Source organism: Hordeum vulgare, chromosome 1H (genome assembly GCF_904849725.1).
Source record: "Hordeum vulgare subsp. vulgare chromosome 1H, MorexV3_pseudomolecules_assembly, whole genome shotgun sequence".
NCBI classification, from domain to species: domain Eukaryota; kingdom Viridiplantae; phylum Streptophyta; class Magnoliopsida; order Poales; family Poaceae; genus Hordeum; species Hordeum vulgare.
The window spans coordinates 507,936,212-507,958,297 of record NC_058518.1 but is presented as its reverse complement, the minus strand read 5'-3'; the positions used below and the strand labels follow the sequence as shown (position 1 = coordinate 507,958,297).

The following is a 22,086-nucleotide window of genomic DNA, read 5'->3' as shown; positions in this document are numbered from 1 at the left end:
GTCTACATACGGAGCAAAATGAGTGAATCTACATTTTAAACTATGTCTATATACATCCGTATGTAGTCCGCTAGTGGAACCTCTAAAAAGACTTATATTTAGAAACAGAGGGAGTATAAACGAACAGTGCGAGTACCGACCGTTATGCACGCATCATTCGAGGCTGGACAAAAAACGGAAACACAACGTTGTAAGAGAAAAGGAAGATGAACACTGCCTGCCGCTGCCGGCCACATTGATTAGTGCTAATCAAAACGACACGATTTTCCAATTGCTCGTTAGGCGTCGTTTTCTCCTTACAAATCACGCCGGCCTGCATAGCCCGAGATACTGTGCGTGACAGACTAATTATATATTTCCTCCGTTTCTAAATACAAATCTTTTTAAAGATTTTACTAGAAGACTACATACGAAGTAAAATAATTAAATCTATACTTTAAAGTATATTTTAAAACGGACTTATATTAAAAAACGGAGGGAATATATAATTAATGAAACATCTAAAATGACTTATATTTAAAAACAGAGAAAGTAGTTCCCAATTTTACTAATCCAACATACCTGCCTTGAAATTAAGCATTAAGCGGCTACTTAGATATATGATATCACTATCAGGGTCTACATCTGTATTAGTAATGAAATCTTTTAGTTTTGGCTATTGTGCCTTGTCGTTAACAACAAGACTAAGATGATGTATATATGTACGTTGCCACGTTGGTGTGAAGGACGGCAAGAGTCGTCGGTGGGTCAAAACGGTGGTTTTTTGGAGGGTTTTCAGGGCAGAGGATGGATATAGCATTATAGCTTGTCCATCTCATGACAAAGGCCATGTGTCTTGTTAATTTGTAGGCCAGCAGAGATAAGCTGAGCTAGAAACTTACCCCTCTCTCTCTCTCTCTCGATCGAAAAGAGTGCAGCAATAAGAGAGAATATCCTTGTGTGGATATACCATCGCAATTATCCATCAAAAGTTTGAACCGATGGACGTGATTCCTATCATTTCAGCGGGAAAGAGCGGCAAAGCGCCAAACAATCATCTCGTTTTCAGCTTAGCTTGCTCGATCTGCCAATCATAATTGCCTTGCTCTACAAAATGAGAACAAACCGCCCTTCTAGACGGCACCACGACAGCAACATTGCAAAAATACAACATAAATAAATACTCTAGTAAAAAATGTAACGATATGTGTATGTCCTTTCCATGACATGTCTTCTTCCCTTTGGTTTGGATGCAACTTTGGATACTCTCTAAGCGATGCGTTACATGTTCAATATTGCGGGCCAGATCTTGTAAGCACTAGCTACCATATCATCTGCTGTGGTGGTCGGATGCAACTTTGGGCTAGTTAGCTAGCTAGCTAGATATCGTTATCATGTGCACTACGCCTGATCATCTTGAGAGCCCCCATGAAGAGGGGCGGAATACTCTGGGCATTGCGGAACACGTTCTCCGGGTCAATGGTGGTCTTGGCGCGGACGAGACGGTCGTAGTTGCTCAGGAAGTACCTCTCACCCCATGTCCTCGCCGCCTCCACTTCCGAGTTAAGAGGGCTGCCGCCATCTTCGCCGTCTCTTATTGTTATAGGATGATGATCAACAGACGCATTGTTGTTGGTGCCTAGATCAAGGTCTAGGTAGTTTATGTAGGCGGTGCGTGGGCCGTTGGACACGTAGGCTCCCATGAGGTCGTAGAACCGGCGTAGCCACTCCATGTACTCCTCCCTGTGCCCGTCGTCGTCGTCGGCCGTCCAGGCTATGAGATGCTGGATCCCGTGGATGTTTCCTTTGCGATGCGGGAACGGCAGATCATCCTCGGCGATCCGCTCCATGGCCCCGCCGTACGGGTCGAGGATGATGTATGCCTTGGGTTGCTTGGCAAGGAAATCGATGGCTCCTTCCAGCTCGCCGATGGCCGTCGGCCGGCGCACGAAGTCCGACTTGGCCTTGAAGTAGTTCTTCCCGTGGAGCACGCGGTCTGTCAGGTCCCCCGTGGAGCTCCCTTCCGGCAGGCCGGAGAAGAAGACCACGGAGTCGATCCAGCTCATCTCTTTCGGGTTCAGGTCCGACAGCCCGATCTCTGGGAACCGTGTGGAGAGTATGTTCAATGCTTCCTGGCTCCGGCCGAGGTAGAACCCCTTGAAGGTGACGGAGATGCCGGTCCCGTCCGACTCCGGCAGGCCTGCTCCGACGAACGCCGAGAGGTAGAACTCGTCGGGCAGCCACGGCGCGACGTGCTGCCATGTTGACACCAGCCGTGCCACCGACTCCACGGTGCCGGGCCGGTTGACGACGAACACGGTGACGCGCTCCGGGACGGGGCTGAGTTTCACGCGCCACGCGTAGACGGCGCCCCAGGCGCCACCGCCGCCACCGCGGATCGCCCAGAAGGCCTCCTCGCCCATGCCGTCCCGGTCCAGGACGCGCCCTTCGGCGTCGACCAGCACGGCGTCGATCACGTTGTCCGCCGCGAGCCCGTACTTGCGGGACAGCAGGCCGAAGCCGCCACCGGCGATGTGTCCGCCGGAGCCGACCGTGGGGCATGACCCGGCAGAGAACGCCAGGGTCTTGCTGGACGCGGCCACCGCGTGGTACACCTGCCCGAGCGTCGCGCCGGACTGGACCCACGCCGTGCGCGTTCCAGCGTGGACCCGGACGCGGTCTAGCGCCATGAGGTCGACGACGACGAAGCCGCCGGCATCGTCCGTGGTGTAGGAGAGGCCTTCGTAGCTGTGCCCGCCGCTGCGGAGGCGCACCACGAGCCCCGCCTCCCGGGCGCACAACACAGCCGCTCGCAGCTCGGCCAGGGACGCCGGGACGACGACGGCGACGGGACCGTGGTGCGCACTGGCGCCCGCGAACCGGAGGTTCTGGACGGAGAAGGCCAGCGCGGCGGGGTACGCAGGCGAGCGGCGTGTGGTGACGTTGCGCACACCGGCAGCCGCGAGGCAGGACGTCATGAGGGCGCCGTCATCGTCGCCGTTGCCGGTGCTGCCGTGTGAAGCCGCTTGCACGGCGAGGAGGCGGAGCAGAAGAGAGAAGAGCAAGCGGATGGCCATTGACGTGGGAAAGCCGAGTTGAGCCGAGCGTGGACTGGTGCAAGTGTGACGATGTGCGCGTGGGGTTTTATGCAGACCCGCGTGATTTTCTTTTTTCTTTTGGCATGGCATGCATGCAGGCCGGCGTGATTAGTGAAGGAGAAAACAATGTCTGACGAGCAGTTCAAAATTGAAAAAAGTTTAAAGACGGCGCGCCGAGCGTTCGGCCGGTCGCACTCGAGTCGCGGGATCCATCGTACCTCAGCTGCGCAGCTTCCTCACCTTGCATCACGGCGTCGTAGCTCGCTCGGACCGCCACTTCTGCATTACTGGTCGCCGCAGTTCTGGCCGCCCGTCCCGCACCACCTGTCGCCGTCGCATCCCTCCTCCCCCACAGATCTCCCTCTCCTCTGTCCTCTGCCCTCTTTCTCTTCGATTACCAACGCTCGGGGGCTCGATCCCCTAATTCCCCGACGGCCATCTTTCATCGAAGATGAACACGACAGCAGGCGGCAGGTACCCGACGGCATGTCCCAACGCTTGAACCGAGGTGTCCCGTGTTACATTCATGGTGATTGGAGGAGCTGCAACAACGACACGGACAGCTGCAAACGGCGGTGCCCGTGCTACATCCATGGTCGCAATATGCTATGTCTAGTAGATAAAAAAAAAAGAACTTTAACCAGACGCATGAAAGTTGCAACCGTTTTATCAAAAACTTAACCCCACAGATGAAAAAGCTTCCATCACAGATTGAAAACTCTTTAGCCAGCCAGTACAAAAACTTCAACCAAACTTCTTTTGAACACATGAAAAATTGCAACGGTTAAAAAAAAGGCTCCACCCTGCAGATGAAAAAGCATCAACCAGAGATTGAGAAAGTTTCAACCGAAATATTGTAACCAGCGGGGTCAATTTTGTTAAAAGTAGATGCGGCGTTTGCTACAACTGGCGATTCAAATTGTTGCAACCATATTTGAATTTTGCTAGTACCATCAAAGTTTTTTGCTACATATATACATTCAACGACGTTAACTGACTGGTGACCGCCACCAATGCAATTCCGTGCAGCGAGCATCAACAGCGAGGGGCGGCGACGGAGCTACAACCATCGCTGGTGAGAGCTGTAGCCGCAGGTGCAGCTGTTGCATGGGTCGAGGCGACGACAAGGTTGGCCGGCAAGATGAGGACCGGTGACGGGTGGATGACCGAAGAGGATGGGGACTTGCGACAAGGACGAACCACATGGATGGCGACCGACGACGAGGACGGCCATCCAAGGGGACTGAAGGTGCGGCGACGAGGACCCTGAGTAGGAGCTACGGTAGCAGTCCCCTTAAAAATTAGTTCGTTTTGATTGACACTAATGGCCGGCAGCTGGCTACAAATTCGGACGTTAAATACGTGCACACTTGCACTACCAGACGCATTAACACGCGAGAGACTGCAATATCCGTTCTTCTCTGCGTTTTAGGTAGTACCAATAGTACACCAACAAGGGTTTCAAAAAAAAAAAATAGTACACCAACAAACGTACTTATTTGTTCACCTTCTATATCTCTACTATTAAAGCAGGATCGAACGTCGTGATGGTTCAACCAGCTGGATGGTTAGACCTCCCAGCGATCCCACGTACTCGATCCCAAGTATAGAAAGAAACCGCTCCTCGCAGCACGCCCCCGCGCCGCTCCTCTCGTTCGCTCGGCACCCCCAACCCCACCCCACCCCCCGCGCAGTGCCGCTTCTCTCGTTCGCTCGGCACTGCCCCCCCCTCCCCCCGCCGCTCGGTGCAGCCGCCACCGCGCCCTCCCCCTTCCCACCGGCCCTCCTCACGGCTCCTTTCCCCGTCGCCCTCGCGCCGCCATCCCCGCCTCCTCATCCCGTGGATGCGGCTCATGGCGCTAGGGCCCGGGCGCGTGGGCGCCGCCGCGCTAGCAGAAGATAGATCCCGCTCAGGGACACTCGAGGTCGTGCTCCCCGACGGACGGCGCATGGGAGGCCGGCCTCCGCAACGTGCTCCTCTTCCACTCAATGTCGCCCCGCCGCCTCCGCTCGCCCATTGCGCCGTCCCGTCGTCTCCCCCTCCACGCCCCCCTGGGTGCTCAACAAGATGAGAGCGGCCCTACCAAGAAGCAGAAGCAGAGTAGGAGGACGGCGGTGGGAGTGGTGCGCCGCCGGCTCGCCCTCGCCGGCGTCGGCGCCCCTCATCCTCCCACCTACAGCCATTCCACCGCCGCCATCCCCAAGGTGAGCTATCTAGGCTAGGGTTCAACTCAAAAAAGAGGAAGAGGCAGTTCAAGAAAAAAGAGGAAGATGAGATCCATGGTTGGGGAGACATCCAACGACCCAGGCATCATCCTCAAGCCTGCAACCAATTCCTCCTAAATCCATGCTAACCCGCAGCAGCAAGGTCAGACTCCCACTGCAAAAAAAATCAGATCTTAAGTACAAATGTTGACTCTCCACATTTTTTTACATCCAGTTCTGATGTTGGTATTCATTCAGAAGAGAAGTAACAACAGTTGACCAAATCAAAGGGAGGTTAGCCAGAATGGAGCGTATCACCCTCAATAGGATTCGCCCTTTGCGGCGATGTGCGTGCCACAACTAGCGTGCACGATATCCTTTGTTGATTGTCGTTTATGTTGCATGCATGTTGTACTCGACGAACCTCTCGACGACCATGGAGGTGGAGGCCATCGTCAGGGACAAGAACATCATGCCTACAGCCATAGTCCTGCTGCATAGTGTAGGTCAATTTCTTAAAATTCCAAGTTGGCGGTTGTCACCAGATTGTTCCCAATTTTTAGCTTCTGAGTTTGCAAACTATTCTGAAGCTCGATGGCTGAACTAGATGCTTGCCAAACTGTGATGAATAATGTTCTTGCCGGCTGCATCGGACGCTTGACAAGCTGTAAATTACAAGTAGTAATCTAGCATATATGTGTAATAATGTAAAAAAAATAAGTAGCAATTTAGCATGCACTTAAGTGATTAAGTCACTCCATTCGAGTTGTAGCAGTCACGGGGTAAATACCGTGGCGATGATGGTAGGGAGTGATGGCTTTTCTTTGGTGAGAGAAGATAATGAAAATGGGGATGAACTCACATATATAGATGAGCTAGGCTAGCCCCTAACGACATAATGTAAACAAAATAATAGGAATCCGTAACAACATTTTCATATCTATGCGAGTCTTACATAAAGCAACTAAAGACCTAAGCAACCACCTTGCTGCCTGCTGGAATCCGGATGGGCACATTGCAGTGTCTTACTAGAATTTACGCTTATGTTACTATTTTAGATATATGGCGGTTGGCCCAACAGGTCAAAGTTAGACAAAGGTTAGAGACATTGTTTCCATTTCCTTAACTGTACCTTTGTTTATAGTGTGAATGATATCTGTAGACTTCAATGATCAAACAAACTTACCCATTTTTTCTTTAGACCATAATTAGCAAGATTTTGTTCTACAGTAGTGTGTACAGTTACATTTTTGAAGTGGCTACCATTATATCTAAGAAACTTTAACATATTGGCATATATATATTGCTGGTTTACTACCTCAAACACATTAATTTATTGGTGTTATTCATTCTTTTCTTCATGCAATTCTTATTTCTAACTTTTCTGTGGAGTTTGGTTAAACTTCAAGACTGACATAGTGATACCGAAAGCTAACTGCTTTTAAGAGAAAAATGAAAATGACAGCAGTATTCCCATCTCCTTTATATGTAGAGTGCTGCAATTTTTGTTAATGGATGCTACTGAATGTTTGCTACTCCAGTTTTTTTAATGTCTGCTATTGAATAGCTCACTTTTCCAGTTTATGATATGTTGTCCATTCTCCACCAGACCTATCTGGAATTAACTCATGATGCGATGATCTTAAATCATTGTTATCTCAGAGTTATAGCTACTGCAATCACGTACTTCAGGCGTGTCTACACAAGGTATGATTGTCTATTTCAGGCGTGTCTACACAAGGTATGATTATCTATTAAATTCTATTGCTATAGAATTGTAAGCTTAATTATAATTTTCCATAATAATGATGGCTTAATGATGTTATTACTTAGGCACATGACATGTATGCAATAAGAGGACATACATGAGCAAAAAGAAGGGTGTGATGATTTACTTATGGGTTGTCGTGCAGAACCACCCATCAGTGTCTCCTTTGCTGCATCAAGGTAATGACCTGCAGTTCCATTGCTTGTTTTCTCTTCTTTTCTGTCCTTTATTCTTTGGGCACAGGCGAATTGCTGCTGTAGGAGGCTAGGAGCAAGGTTCTTAATCATGGATGTCGGGTTGGTAGCTTATTGTCTTCAGTATATTAGATATAATCAATATATTGGATGATACGCTCCAGTATCGTAGTTCAGAAGTTATTTATAATTTCGAGTTAAGCATATGCAAGTGTGGCATGACTTGCAAGTGTCTCACTGATAATGAAACATGCATACAACATGCAATTTGTGATATCCTATTCTCATGGGGACTATAAAATACTCCTAGCATATGCAATCTGTAGTACTAGCATATATTATCTCCTTAATTTAAACCGAGAGTACTACGTCATTAACTGAGAATGTTCCATTTTTAAACCACGAGGTCCACCAGACGACCACTGTAAAGAAGGTTTGGCCGTCCGGCTGGCTCTTCCAGAAGTTTTATATCCTCTGCGGCAGTGAAGCACCATTCATTCCATTGCCATCATGAAGCATCTCCATTATGTACTCTCTTACACTTGTCTCCTACTATGCGCCACCATGCCGGTGAGAGCCGATATCCGGCGTGAAGCTGAAGCACTTGTGAATTGGAAGGCTAGCTTGGATGGTGCTGATGAGTCCCTTGGGTCATGGTCGATGGCCAACTCCACCAGCCTCTGCAGGTGGACACATATCACTTGCAACTCAGCTGGACTTATGACAGAGCTCAACCTTAACACAAGTTTGAACGGCACACTTGAGAGGTTAGACCTCTCGGCTTTTCCCCACCTGGAAAAATTCATCATTTAAGGTAACTGTAGTGTTGACCAGCTACTGCCCAACATGGAGTGCGGTGCAGGAGCAAGCATGCTTGCCATGAAGCAAGCCGATGGAAGGAAAAGTGAAAGGTAATACTAATCACTAATGTACTTGTGCATTGTGGATTTCACAAATTTCGTTTGAATCCCATGACCTGAGCTGCCTTTCAAACCCTATGTTTCATGAGAGTGGATGTTCTACTGTCGGGTGTACTACACGTGAGTTTACAGAAACAAACAAAAAATCATTATCAAACGTGATAAAAAAATCCTGAAAATTTGCGACATGAAACATGATTAAATGTTTTAGGTTGTTGCAAAGTTTTACCCGTGAGGAGCTCTCAAAAAAAGCATGTACTAAAAACTGCAGAAAACATTGATCAGTGATTTTGTTATGTTTTATGAGAGCTCCTCGAACGTTATTTGTGAAAGCAATTTTACATGTCTTTAAAACATTTGTTCATGTTTAAAACATTTGTCCACGCTTTTGCATCCAGCCGGTAGCCGCATGATGCTAAGCTTCGCTGTTGTTTGCGGCATCCAGCCGGTATTGTGTCTGCTTTGATCCCTTGGATGTCTCCTCCAAACCATCGAATACGGCATCCCCATCTGAACGGTACACACAAGTAATTTCACCGCTAAAAAGGTTCAACGCAACAGACAATGGAGTCACTATCTAACTTGCAAAAAAAGAAGAGTCACTATCTTCAAAGAAAGAATATATATATGTTGGATGGTTACTTATATCCTTTCTTTTGCCCCAGTGATCCTTGGTAGATGATCAAGAACCAAGACACAGGGACTATGGAGGAAGTACTGCAGCCTGGGAAGCAATAGAGGCATCATCCTATTGCCTGATGAATAAGAGGAGAGAAATGAAGACGATGACAAGCTGGAGAAGACGACTGATTGTGGGTTCCTCCTCCCTCCTACGCATTGTCACTGATTGAGGTCTATGTAGACAGAGCCTGTCATGGAGCAAGGGCACAACCAGAGATGAAGCACCTTGTACCTGCCTTGCCTTTTATCATTTTTTGTGGTAGTTTTTTTCTGTGATCCGTTAGATGACCTCTCTCTTATGTTTTGCTGTGTCTTTTGATCGTTTTGATGTTTCAGTTCCCGGGGGTAAAATGGCCATATGATGTTTCATTTCTTGGGCAGAAAATAGCCATATATCAGATCAAGTGCACTGTGTGAAGGTATGTTATCCATTTTTATTATTTCAGTTCCAAATTAGTTGCAATAACTCGGTTCTTTTGTTTTGATAGATATCATTTTTGTTCACAAGAAACATGGTAATCCAGGGCGGGGTGAGAGCTTGTATTCTGAAACATAGCAATCCGTAAAGTCTAGGTTGTAATGAACGTTCACATTCATAATAATACTCTATGCAGTCTGTATGCAACTAATTCTTGTAGGTACACTCATTTTATTCATAAATTAAGAACAATTTCTCCATACTTTTAGAAATCTTGATTTTCCATGAAAACAGGTACATTATCAGGAATCTCTTTATTAGAATACTGTATGATAAACTGAATTTTCACACTCTTTGACTTAAGTTAAATATTATCCCTTTCATATCTTGTCCAGGGCCGGTCGTGGGTTTTTATGGGCCCGGGGCAAAGCCTATGCTCGGGGCCCATTCAAGCATGTTGTCAAGATTGATTTACTGGTTGTTTTCTTTGGTTTTCTTTTGATCCCGGGATTAAATCTTGAGTTTCGCTCATCATGAAATGTTTACACATGAAGAGTTAGAATTTGATTTGAACCACTATAAAATCAACTGCCTTTGGAAAAAAATATAGTGTAACCATCTAATGCTAAAACCATAGATGAATTTCTTTTCTTTGATGAGTGCTAGCATCTGCGGTGTAGAGAACAGACACAATCCAATCAATTTAATCGGAGAAGTAACTGTACATTGCAATTAGCACAGGAGGAAGACATTTCTAGACATATGTTATGTAATTGTTATTTTTTTATATTTCCATGTAAGCATCGTATCAAGATCTGTGCATTGGCTGTCCCCTTCGTACGTACTTCACTATCTGGTACCCTTTTTTAATCCTGATTACTGAGTCAACATAATGATTGGAGGCTTATATACTGTCAAAGTGGCCTTCTATTTCTGTCATTCAATTTGTGTAGAATTCAGGCTCACCATTACAAAGGCTTAATTTGTCAGCTGATGTTGTTTTCTAATTGTGTGCTACTTCATTTGTAGTTACCAAGTCTTAAAATATCTGTAGTGGCGTACCTTTTTTTCTTCATATCAGTGGGATTTTAGATAGGATTTTAATGCTAACTTAAGTACTAAACAAATTCATTTAGAACTCAGTGTAAAGTGTTTAAGAGGATTTTTTTTCTCCGCACTAACAAAATCTGATGGCAGTTCTTGTGAACTGATCCAAGGTGAGGTTTCAAAGGGTTATCTCTGCAAGGACCGGATTTTGCCTTTTGTATTTCTATCTGCCATGCTGATGGGTGGTAGACGACGGCGAATGGACAAGAGATAACATTTGCTCTTTTCTGTCATACATGTATGCATTTTTTTTATCATTCTCAGTATCATAAATCAATTTTGCACATACATATGATGAATATGATTTCTCATTTTCCTTTCATGGTAAAGAAATCTATGTGCCATTGAGTGACAACATACTGAACCTTTTATTAGATGGCACATTAGGAAAATATGCTTTCTAATTTTTTTATATTTGCTTCCAAGAGGTTTAGTCTATTGTGAATTTGTTCCTTATACTAATTTGTAAGGCTCTAAAGCCACATTGACAAGCTGAAACAATAAAGGTTAGCATGTGAGATGATACATATAGGAATTCATCCTACAACTGAAATTTACTGGATTGTTATCTCGATCTTCAGTTCTTGTGATATTTTTTTCATGATCTCAGTGTTATGAACGACGATTCTATGAAGAAGCATCATAATTCCAATGTTGATATGTTCTTCAAGCTTCAATAATAGTCCTTCTTGTCTATTATATGATGTCATCAGACTAATTCTTTTTTTAATAAACAACAACAACGTGCAGCATGAAGCATAGACCGGGACCTGATGACGGTGCTCCGGAGGCAATGAGCTTGAACTGGGCTTACGTGCGAGCATAGTTTGAAAAACTTGGCGAGCCTTTAGGTGCACCCTGTCAAAGATTGTTGTGGTCCTGCTCTTGTACATTGCCCACAAGAGACAATAGATGACCATGTTGTCTATGGGAGCTCATGTAGAGGGGCAGCAAAAGCATGTCACACATGCTCTAACGTGGTTGTATGAGTGGCGTCTATGCCAGCAATGATATCTGTGTCAAGAAGAGCGACAACTGTGGGAACCCAATCAGAAGGTGGTTTAGACTCTCTTTAGCCGACGTACGTTGCACTCCACACAAGTGCATCTGCATTTTTTTCCTCCTGCAGTCCTAGAGGGATCAAGACACATACAATTAGAAATGAGATGATAGGCCTGAAAATGTAAGAACTAAAGAAATATATCGCCTTTCCTGCATCTCTTCTCGAAATAAAACAATGTTTTTGCAATATTATTTCGTGTAAAATCTCATATTGTAATAATCTTTAGACTTTAGTATTGCAAGGTGTAAGATGTTGATTGTGAGTTGCAAATCTTACACCAAGAGGTGTTGTCTCTCAGAAAATTATCCTTGTTTTTTTTCATTTTTATTCTTTCTGTTCCGCATATCCAATGCTTTCACTACCTGATTACGTAGAATTACTACCTTCGTACCAAAATAGACGATGCTTGGCCCGGCCTTCGTTATCCATATTAAGGACAGAAATTTCCAAGTTTGATACAACACGAAGTTGGCCATGGAGGCACAATGAAGTGGGATGGCATTAAATCAAAGAGAAAGAAGAACATGAGGCGTGATATGGCAAAAGGTCGGGAGAGAAAAACAAGCTTTGATGTAGTGATTTAGTAGAACATTGCATACACATTACACTCCCCACAATTTTACGGAATATAAAAGTCCATTGATTAACCTATATGTAGGTTTTTTGACCTGCAAGGGAGATGTGGAGGTTGCTAAATAGGACGGAGGAAGGCACCATATTTATGAATACATTGTCAGAAATAGAAAAAATATATGATATTAATTTTTCCCGTGGCAACGCACGGGTAATCAACCTACACTTATTCTTTACCATTGGCATCACTTGCATGTAAGTAGCTGATTGCAAGGATGTTGGTTAAGGAGATACAAATGACTACTAAGGAGTTTTATTTGTGTGTCTATATGTTATTTGCTATTCCGTTTCAACGCACGGGCATTCAGCTAGTTTTCCTAGCAGCGCTATTCTCGATCAGTAAAATACTTTACGTGGCAGGCTATCACTTCCCTGATTATCTAGACAACATACCTGCTTTGAAACTAACCACTAAACTGCTAGTGCTACCCAGACGACATAGATCATCGCTATCAGGGTCTACCTCTATATTAGTGAAATCTTTTAATTCTGGCCGTTGTGCCTTGTCGTTAGCAACGGGATTAAGGAGCTGTTCTAAGAAATGGTGTACGTACGTTGCCACGTTGGCGTGAAGGACGAAAAGAGTTGCCAGTCGGCCGAAATGATGCGGTTTTGGAGAGTTTTTGGGGTGGTGAACAGCAAAAATGCTAAACGTATTGACCTCCTACAGATGTTTTACGGACGCTTTTCAAATAACCTCTCCAGCCCCTTCGATTTTCATCGGGTGGGGCCCCTCACTCCTCCCTTAATCCAATCACAACGTGCAAATCAATATCACCCTGTAAAACATCCGTAACCTCCCTTGTCGATATAGTTTGCTCATCTTGTTTTTTTTTTATCGTAGAACGCTGTGTTTTCGGTTTTGTGCATGTTCGAGTGATGGTGCATGCACGGTTACTACACATACGGTTCAAACAAACAATGTCGAGGGACATAAAATACTCTTCTTAAAACAAATATATACAAATAAACACAGACACAAAATATGTGCACACTTGTACTAAGCAACACATTTGACGAAAAAGGGTTTTTTTCATTTTATATTATAAAACACATACAACCAAACAGTATGCTAGGTTCAAGTTAAAACAGAAAAGAAAATTAAGTCTGGCTAGAGACACACAACACATCAAAGCCACACATTTGCACACAAGATCACAAGCTCACTTGTTCTTTTCTACGTTTTAGGCACAAAGTATATGCCAACAAACTTGTTTGTTCACTTTTTTATATATTTGCCTAAGAGTGGTATTTTTGGTAACACACTATACATTATCGACTATTAATATAGTTCCCCATTTTTATAGACAACATACATTCTTCGAACTAATCACTAGACTATTACTCAAATATATCACTATCAAGGTCTACACCTATATAATCTAAATCTTTGAATTAAGGCTATTGTGTCTTGTCGTTTACGATAAGACTAATGAGGTGCACTTTCTTAAGAAGATGGTGTACGCGCGTTGCCACTTTGGCGTGAAGGATGAGAACATTCGTCAGTTGGAGGGTAGTAGAGCGATGGACAGATATACCATGTCCATCGTGGCGAAGGACATACCTCGGATGGCGTTCAAAGATATATAAGACGACAAGTATTTCCGAACGGAGGAAGTATTTCTTAGGCCAGTAGAGATATATGTTGAAACGTAGTAGAAAAAAATCACCCTACGATCAATGAGGAACAATATGAGGATGCACTAATGGTTAAGATAACGGTCGTTACCCACTCCGAGTAGGAGTGGAAGTAGACGACTCGGTGTAGATCATACTTGGAGTCCCTCGAACCGTGGATGAACGATCCAACGAACCGCCCAGAACGATCTCTCTGAAAGCACGACCTCTCTACTTTATTACAAGCGTACGGTCTTCATGCTCTGGCAGCGCTTTGCTATCCAGAGCTAATCGTCGCTAGAGAATTAGAGGAAGCAGATTAGATCTAGGTCAAGTTATAATTTATCAACTAGGACCAACTAGAGATAGAACTAGAGAACTAGAGAAGGCTCCAAAACTTCTGTAGAGAAAAGGGGCAAAAGACTCTAGTATGCATAGGTCGGAGGGGAGAGGGAGGGGCACTACAAGGAGGGAAAGGACTCCCCTCCCTTTCCCAAATTTTTTTTGCGTCTATATACACTGCTTTATTACTCAAGAATGTTCAGAGGGATACAATTCAACACTTCAAGGTTTATAAGCCGCAAATGGCACCATAAGTCCAGACCACAAGGGTGTCTAGCAAGGTTGTATGCCTCATCATTTGTACCACGACCTTCAAAGATGAAGGCGCATTGCTGAAAATGTTCGGACGTATCTCTTATCTCCTTCATTATACTTCCATACATGCCTCCCATGCCTAGCTTGATGTTGTTCCACACCCCTTTGCAACCCAAAGCAACAAGTACCTTCGGCAGCCAAACATCTGAAGCTAGATAAAGCGCCTCACAGCAAGCTAACACTTCAAGGGTTGATGGGTGAGTGATGTCCGAGACCCAGATAGCGGATGATCCTAGGTATTTTCCATCATAGTCCCTGCATATTACACTATAGGACCCCTCGTTCGAAGATCTTGAAACAGATCCAATTCAGCCTTCTCTCTCTCCCCCAAGTGGGAAGGAGGGTGCCACCTCCAATTGGGCCCAAGTGGTCCAAGTTACATTCAACCACTTGGACTTTTAAGGTTATTTATATTTAGTTGAATATAAAAACATACAAACTATTATTAAAACCTTTTATTATTAATTTAACATCTTTGAAAACATTTCCACCTATATTTTATTTATCTGGAATAACCATATAAACTCTGAAACCATTCCGGTGACCGAGAAACGCTTCTGATTCCCCTCAAAACTATTTCGAATATTAAGGAAACTATTTCACAAATAAGTCCACCATACTACCCTCCTACCAACACTCAGTTGATAGGGATTACCTTAATCTTGTGGCCATGTAGGTTTGGTAAAACATGGACATGAATAAAAACCCTTCATTCAATGGTCGATAGTGGAACCGTGGATGTCCATGTCTGTCGGGACCTGTTTTCCCGGATATATGATTCCCAGTAAATGGCCCTTGTGTTCACCAGCCCCAGGATTACTGCTAGTTGGTGGACACTCACTTGATACAGCCACCTCGGCAGCACCACCACTAGCACCCGGGGTCGCCGCTCCGGCTCCCAAGCTCTGCCGCCAAGACGCGTCGTCCAGGACCGTCGCGCTCCCCGCGCGAGGGATCTCAGCGCAAGAAGACATCCCCGTTATCGCCGTTAGCCAAGCAGGCTTTGCCTGCTGGCGTCCTCCGACAGTGGGGGAGAAGATGGAGAGGACGGGGGCGGCGACCGCTAGGGTTTCCGCCCAAGCCCCTTCCCCCTGGTGGGCAGATGGAGAGGATGGATCCAGGCTCTTATATCTTCACGGATGCGTCCGGACATGCCCATAGGCAGCGCGGGACTGGTCGTCAAATAACCCCATTTTCAACCATAGCCCGTGTTTATGAAATGTCCAATTCGTACTAATACATGCATGCAGGTCATTACATACAAACAATAAATGTTATTCTCAAATTGGACTTTGAGAAGGCTTTTGATTCTATTGCGCATGAGGCTATCTTACAGTTCCTGAAATATAGAGGTTTCAATGACAAATGGATTTCTTGGGTCAAGCAGCTTCTCTCTACTAGAACATCCTCAGTTCTTTTGAATGGAGTGCCAGGTAGACAGTTCCTGTGTAGAAAAGGTGTGTGACAAGGAGACTTCATCTCCCCTTTGCTTTTTGTAATTGCTGCTGATTTATTGCAATCTGTAGCAAATAATATGTTCAGAAAAGGCATTCTTAAGCTGCCTATACCATGCCATGACCAAGATTATCCAATAGGGCAATATGCTAATGATACCCTCATAATTCTTACATCACATAGGACACAGTTGCCTGCTCTAAAAGATATGCTTCAGGTTTTTTCCACTTCTACTGTCTTAGAGGTTAACTATCAGAAGTCCTCCATGGTTCCTATTAATGTTGAGGAGAATACAATCTCTAGTTTTGCTGCAGCCTTTAGCTGTCAAGTGGGGAAAATGCCCTTCACATACTTGGGACTGCATGTGGGTACTACTAGGTCAAAGATGATCGACTTCATGCCATTGGTAGACTGCATGGAAAGAAAAATGACAGCAAGCTCCTCCTTCCTCAATCGGGGTGAAAGATTGCAGTTTCTTAACTCTGCTATGTCATCTATGCCCATTTTCTATCTTGGCACTCTACTAGTCCCCCCTGGAATTTTAAAACAACTGGAGAGAATCCAGATACAATGCTTATGGAGAAAGCATAGAGATGAGCCCTCTCCATCCTTAGGAGCATGGGACCTGATATGCAGGCCTAAAAGCAAGGGGGTTAGGGATCTTGAACTTGGGAGTCCAGAATATTTCTCTGCTACTCAAACACATGCACACGTTTCTGAATAAGATGGATTTGCCATGGGTATATATCTTATTTGGAATACATACTATCATGGGAGGGTACCACAGGGTACTCACGGATGTGGACCTTTTTGGTGGAAAAATATATGTAAACTGATGCATCATTTCAGGAACACAAATTGGGTGCAAATTAACTCTGGAGGTTCAGCTCTATTTTGGTCTCACAGATGGATGATTGGTGGTTCCATGACTACCTTGCAATTAAGGTTTCCAAGAATATTCTCTTATGTGAAGGATCCCTGGATATCAGTATCTGAAGCCTTTCACGCACATGATATCACATTGATGTTTCACCTACCTTTGTCTGAACAGACATATCATGAATACATGGAAATTCAGGCAATGATGACCTCTCAAAACAGAGATTTGGATGCAAATGATATTTGGTATTGGCAGGAGACTTGCAAGTCTTTCAAACCTAAGATATTCTATTCTTTCATGCACTCTACCTTGTCATTTAATCATATGCTGCTATGGATCTGGAAATCATCATGCACAATGAAAATAAAAGTGTTTGCTTGGATGTTAATCATGGACAGACTTAACACCAAGGATATGGTTGACAGAAAGCATTGGCATATGGATGATGGGGTTAATTGTGTTCTTTGTCCTTTGATGACAAGGGAAACCAGAGACCATCTTTTCTTCCACTGTAATTTCACTGTGGGAGTTTGGAATTATCTTCAATTCTGTTGTCCACAAGGAGATTATATGAGCAACGTTGTGCTGCAAGTTAGAAGAGATTTTGCAAAACCTTTCTTCGCTGAGGTAGTTTTTGTTGCTTGTTGGAATATTTGGATAATCAGAAATGCTAAGGTGTTCAGGCATGAAAGGCTTAGCTTTAATAAATGGAGAAGTGCATTCATCCTTGATATTACTCTCATGCAGTATAGAATCAAACATGTCTTTAGAGATGAGTTATAGAGATGGATTTCTTTTCTGTCTCCTTGAGGTATTGTATTGTATTTTTTACTATTTTTTCCATTTTTGATTACCACTTGTAATCCATGTAATTTGTAAGCCCAGTTTGTAATATAGTTTACAGTAAAAAAAACTACAAATACGTTTCATATCCCTTTCTGTCACTGGGATTGAGCATCGCTAGATTTAATCCATCACAACGCACCAGTGTCATTGAATATTAATCAATCTAGTTGGTCAAACCAAACCGATAGATCAGAGAGAAATACAAAGCTATCACAATCATGCATATAAGAAACCAGCAAAGACTCAATATATTTTCATGAATAATCTGATCATAAACCCACAATTCATCGGATCCCAACAAACACACCACAAAGAAGATTGCATCGAATAGATCACCACGGGAATCACGGTGAACTTTGTATTGAAGATCGTAGAGATAGATAGCCATCTAGGTACAAGATATGGACTCATATGTATGTGGTAGACTGCACATCACCATGGGAGTAGCAAGGTTGATGTAGAGGTCCTCCGTGACCATTCCCCCCTATGACAGAGCACCGGAACAGGTCTTCAAATGGGATCACAACAGAAGAGAGACTTGCCGTGGTTGAAAAAGTACTTTGGGTGGCTCTCTAGTGTTCTCCCGATTTTAAAAGATTTATAGAGGCGGGGTTAGGTAAGGAGGCGCCAGGGGGTGGTCCCAATCCATCAGTGCGTGCCCTGCTGGCTTGGCACTGCCTTGTGTGGCGGTTGGCCTCCCTCCGAAGCTTCCATGTCTTATTTTTGTCCAGAAAAAATCTTCAAAAAGTTTCGTTGCATTTGGACTTCATTTGGTAGTGATATCCTGAAAAGCCAAAAACACGCAGAAAACATCAAATAGCGCTAGACACTGGGTTAATAGGTTAGTTCTCCAAAAAGATATAAAACAACATATAAATGGATATAAATTATCCAAGAATAATAGTATATTAGCATGGAACAATCAAAATTAGAGATACGTTTAAGACGTATTAGGGGTTTTATATCGGTAAGAGAATGATATATTCAAATTGTGTACCATCTATTCATACCCATCGATTCTAATGCATATAGTGTCTTTGTTGGGGAACGTCGCATGGGAAACAAAAAATTTCCTACGCGCACGAAGACCTATCATGGTGATGTCCATCTACGAGAGGGGATGAGTAATCTACGTACCCTTGTAGATCGTACAGCAGAAGCGATAAGAGATCGCGGTTGATGTAGTGGAACGTCCTCACGTCCCTCGATCCGCCCCGCGAACAATCCCGCGATCAGTCCCACGATCTAGTACCGAACGGACGGCACCTCCGCGTTCAGCACACGTACAGCTCGACGATGATCTCGGCCTTCTTGATCCAGCAAGAGAGACGGAGAGGTAGAAGAGTTCTCCGGCAGCGTGACGGCGCTCCGGAGGTTGGTGATGATCTTGTCTCAGCAGGGCTCCGCCCGAGCTCCGCAGAAACACGATCTAGAGGAAAAACTATGGAGGTATGTGGTCGGGCAGCCGTGAGAAAGTCGTCTCAAATCTGCCCTAAAAGCCCCATATATATAGGAGGAGGGAGGGGGACCTTGCCTTGGGGTCCAAGGGATCCCCAAGGGTTCGGCCGAGCCAGGGGGGAGGACTCTCCCCCCCCCCCAAACCGAGTCCTACTTGGTTTGGTGGGAGGGAGTCCTTCCCCCTTCCCACTTCTTCCTCCTTTTTTTTTCTTCCTTTGATTTTTCTTCCTTGGCGCATAGGATTTGGTGGGCTGTCCCACCAGCCCACTAAGGGCTGGTGTGACCCTCACAAATACCTATGGGCTTCCCCGGAGTGGGTTGCCCCCCTCCGGTGAACTCCCGGAACCCATTCGTCATTCCCGGTACATTCCCGGTAACTCCGAAAACCTTCCGGTAATCAAATGAGGTCATCCTATATATCAATCTTCGTTTCCGGACTATTCCGGAAACCCTCGTGACGTCCGTGATCTCATCCCGGACTCCGAACAACATTCGGTAACCAACCATATAACTCAAATACGCATAAAACAACGTCGAACCTTAAGTGTGCAGACCCTGCGGGTTCGAGAACTATGTAGACATGACCCGAGAGACTCCTCGGTCAATATCCAATAGCGGGACCTGGATGCCCATATTGGATCCTACATATTCTACGAAGATCTTATCGTTTGAACCTCAGTGCCAAGGATTCGTATAATCCCGTATGTCATTCCCTTTGTCCTTCGGTATGTTACTTGCCCGAGATTCGATCGTCAGTATCCGCATACCTATTTCAATCTCGTTTACCGGCAAGTCTCTTTACTCGTTCCGTAATACAAGATCCCGCAACTTACACTAAGTTACATTGCTTGCAAGGCTTGTGTGTGATGTTGTATTACCGAGTGGGCCCCGAGATACCTCTCCGTCACACGGAGTGACAAATCCCAGTCTTGATCCATACTAACTCAACTAACACCTTCGGAGATACCTGTAGAGCATCTTTATAGTCACCCAGTTACGTTGCGACGTTTGATACACACAAAGCATTCCTCCGGTGTCAGTGAGTTATATGATCTCATGGTCATAGGAATAAATACTTGACACGCAGAAAACAGTAGCAACAAAATGACACGATCAACATGCTACGTCTATTAGTTTGGGTCTAGTCCATCACATGATTCTCCTAATGATGTGATCCCGTTATCAAGTGACAACACTTACCTATGGCCAGGAAACCTTGACCATCTTTGATCAACGAGCTAGTCAACTAGAGGCTTACTAGGGACAGTGTTTTGTCTATGTATCCACACAAGTATTGTGTTTCCAATCAATACAATTATAGCATGGATAATAAACGATTATCATGAACTAAGAAATATAATAATAACTAATTTATTATTGCCTCTAGGGCATATTTCCAACAGTCTCCCACTTGCACTAGAGTCAATAATCTAGTTCACATCACCATGTGATTCCAACGAATCCAACACCCATATAGTTCTGGGGTCTGATCACGTCTTGCTCGTGAGAGAGTTTTCAGTCAACGGTTCTGAAACTTTCAGATCCGTGTGTTCTTTACAAATTTTTATGTCATCTCATAGATGTTGCTACTACGTGCTATTCGGAAATGCTCCAAATATCTACTCTACTATATGAATCCGTTTCACTACTCATAGTTATTCGGATTAGTGTCAAAGCTTGCATCAACGTAACCTCTTTACGACGAACTCTTTAACCACCTCCATAATCGAGAAAAATTCCTTAGTCCATTAGTTACTAAGGATAAATTTTGACCGCTGCTAGTGATTCAATCATGGATCACTCTCTGTACCCTCAACAGACTTTGAGTCAAGGCACACATCAGGTGCGGTACACAGCATGGCATACTTTAGATTCTACGGCTAAGTCATAGAAGACGACCTTCGTCTATTCTCTTTATTCTGCCGTGGTCGGGTTTTGAGTCTTACTCAAATTCACACCTCACAACGCAACCAAGAACTCCTTCTTTGCTGATCTATTTTGAACTCTTTCAAAAACTTGTCAAGGCATGCATCTTGTTGAAACTTCTATTAAGCGTTTTCGATCTATCTCCATAGATCTTTGATGCTCAACGTTCAAGTAGCGTAATCCAGGTACTCCTTTGAAAACTTCTTTCAAACAACCTTGTATGCTTTACAGAAATTCTACATCACTTCTGATCCACAATATGTCAACCACATATACCTATCAGAAATTCTATAGTGCTCCCACTCACTTCTTTGGAAATACAAGTTTCTCATAAACCTTGTACACACCCAAAAACTTTGATCATCTCATCAAAGTGTATATTCCAACTCCGAGATGCTTGCACCAGTCCACTGAAGGATCACTGGAGCTTGCATACTTGCTAGTATCTTTAGGATCGACAAAACCTTCTGGTTGTATCACATACAATGTTTGCTCAAGGAAACCGTCGAGAAAACAATGTTTTGACACCCTACGTGCAATATTTCATGCATCAACAACTAACATAATTCTAACAGACCTTTAGCATCGCTACGAGTGAGAAAGTCTCATCATAGTCAACTGTTTGATCTTATCGAAAACATTTTTGCGACAAGTCGAGCTTTTCTTAATAGTGACTTATCACCATCATCGTCTGTCTTCTTTTGAAGATCCATTTTTACTCAATAGTCCTATGACCATCAAGTAGTTCTACCAAAGTCTACACTTTGTTTTCACACATGGATCCTCTCTCGGATTTCATGGCTTCCAGCCATTTGTCGGAATCTTGGCCCACCATCGCTTTCTCCATAACTCGTAGGTTCACTGTTGCTCAACAACATGACCTCCAAGACAGGGTTACCGTACTACTCTGCAGCAGTACGCGACCTTGTCGACCTACGAGGTTTGTAGTAACTTGATTCGAAGCTCAATGATCATCATCATCAGCTTCCACTTCAATTGGTGTAGGCGCCACATGAACAACTTCCTGCGCCCTGCTACACACTGGTTGAAGTGATGGTTCAATAACCTCATGAAGTTCTACTACCCTCCCACTCAATTCTTTCGAGAGAAACCTTTCCTCGAGAAAGGATCCGTTTCTAGAAACAAACACTTTGCTTTCGGATCTGAGATAGGAGATGTAC

The 22,086-nt window shown here is 44.4% G+C and overlaps 1 protein-coding gene across 1 annotated transcript; it reads right to left on the bottom strand.

Moving 5' to 3' along the window:
* Positions 1–1,041: 1,041 nt before the first annotated feature.
* On the bottom strand, positions 1,042–3,228 carry LOC123420637 (reticuline oxidase-like). Its single transcript, XM_045107409.1, has one exon. It carries the CDS (start codon positions 3,165–3,167, stop codon positions 1,359–1,361), a length of 1,809 nt encoding a protein of 602 aa, XP_044963344.1. The 5' UTR covers positions 3,168–3,228; the 3' UTR covers positions 1,042–1,358.
* Positions 3,229–22,086: the final 18,858 nt, after the last annotated feature.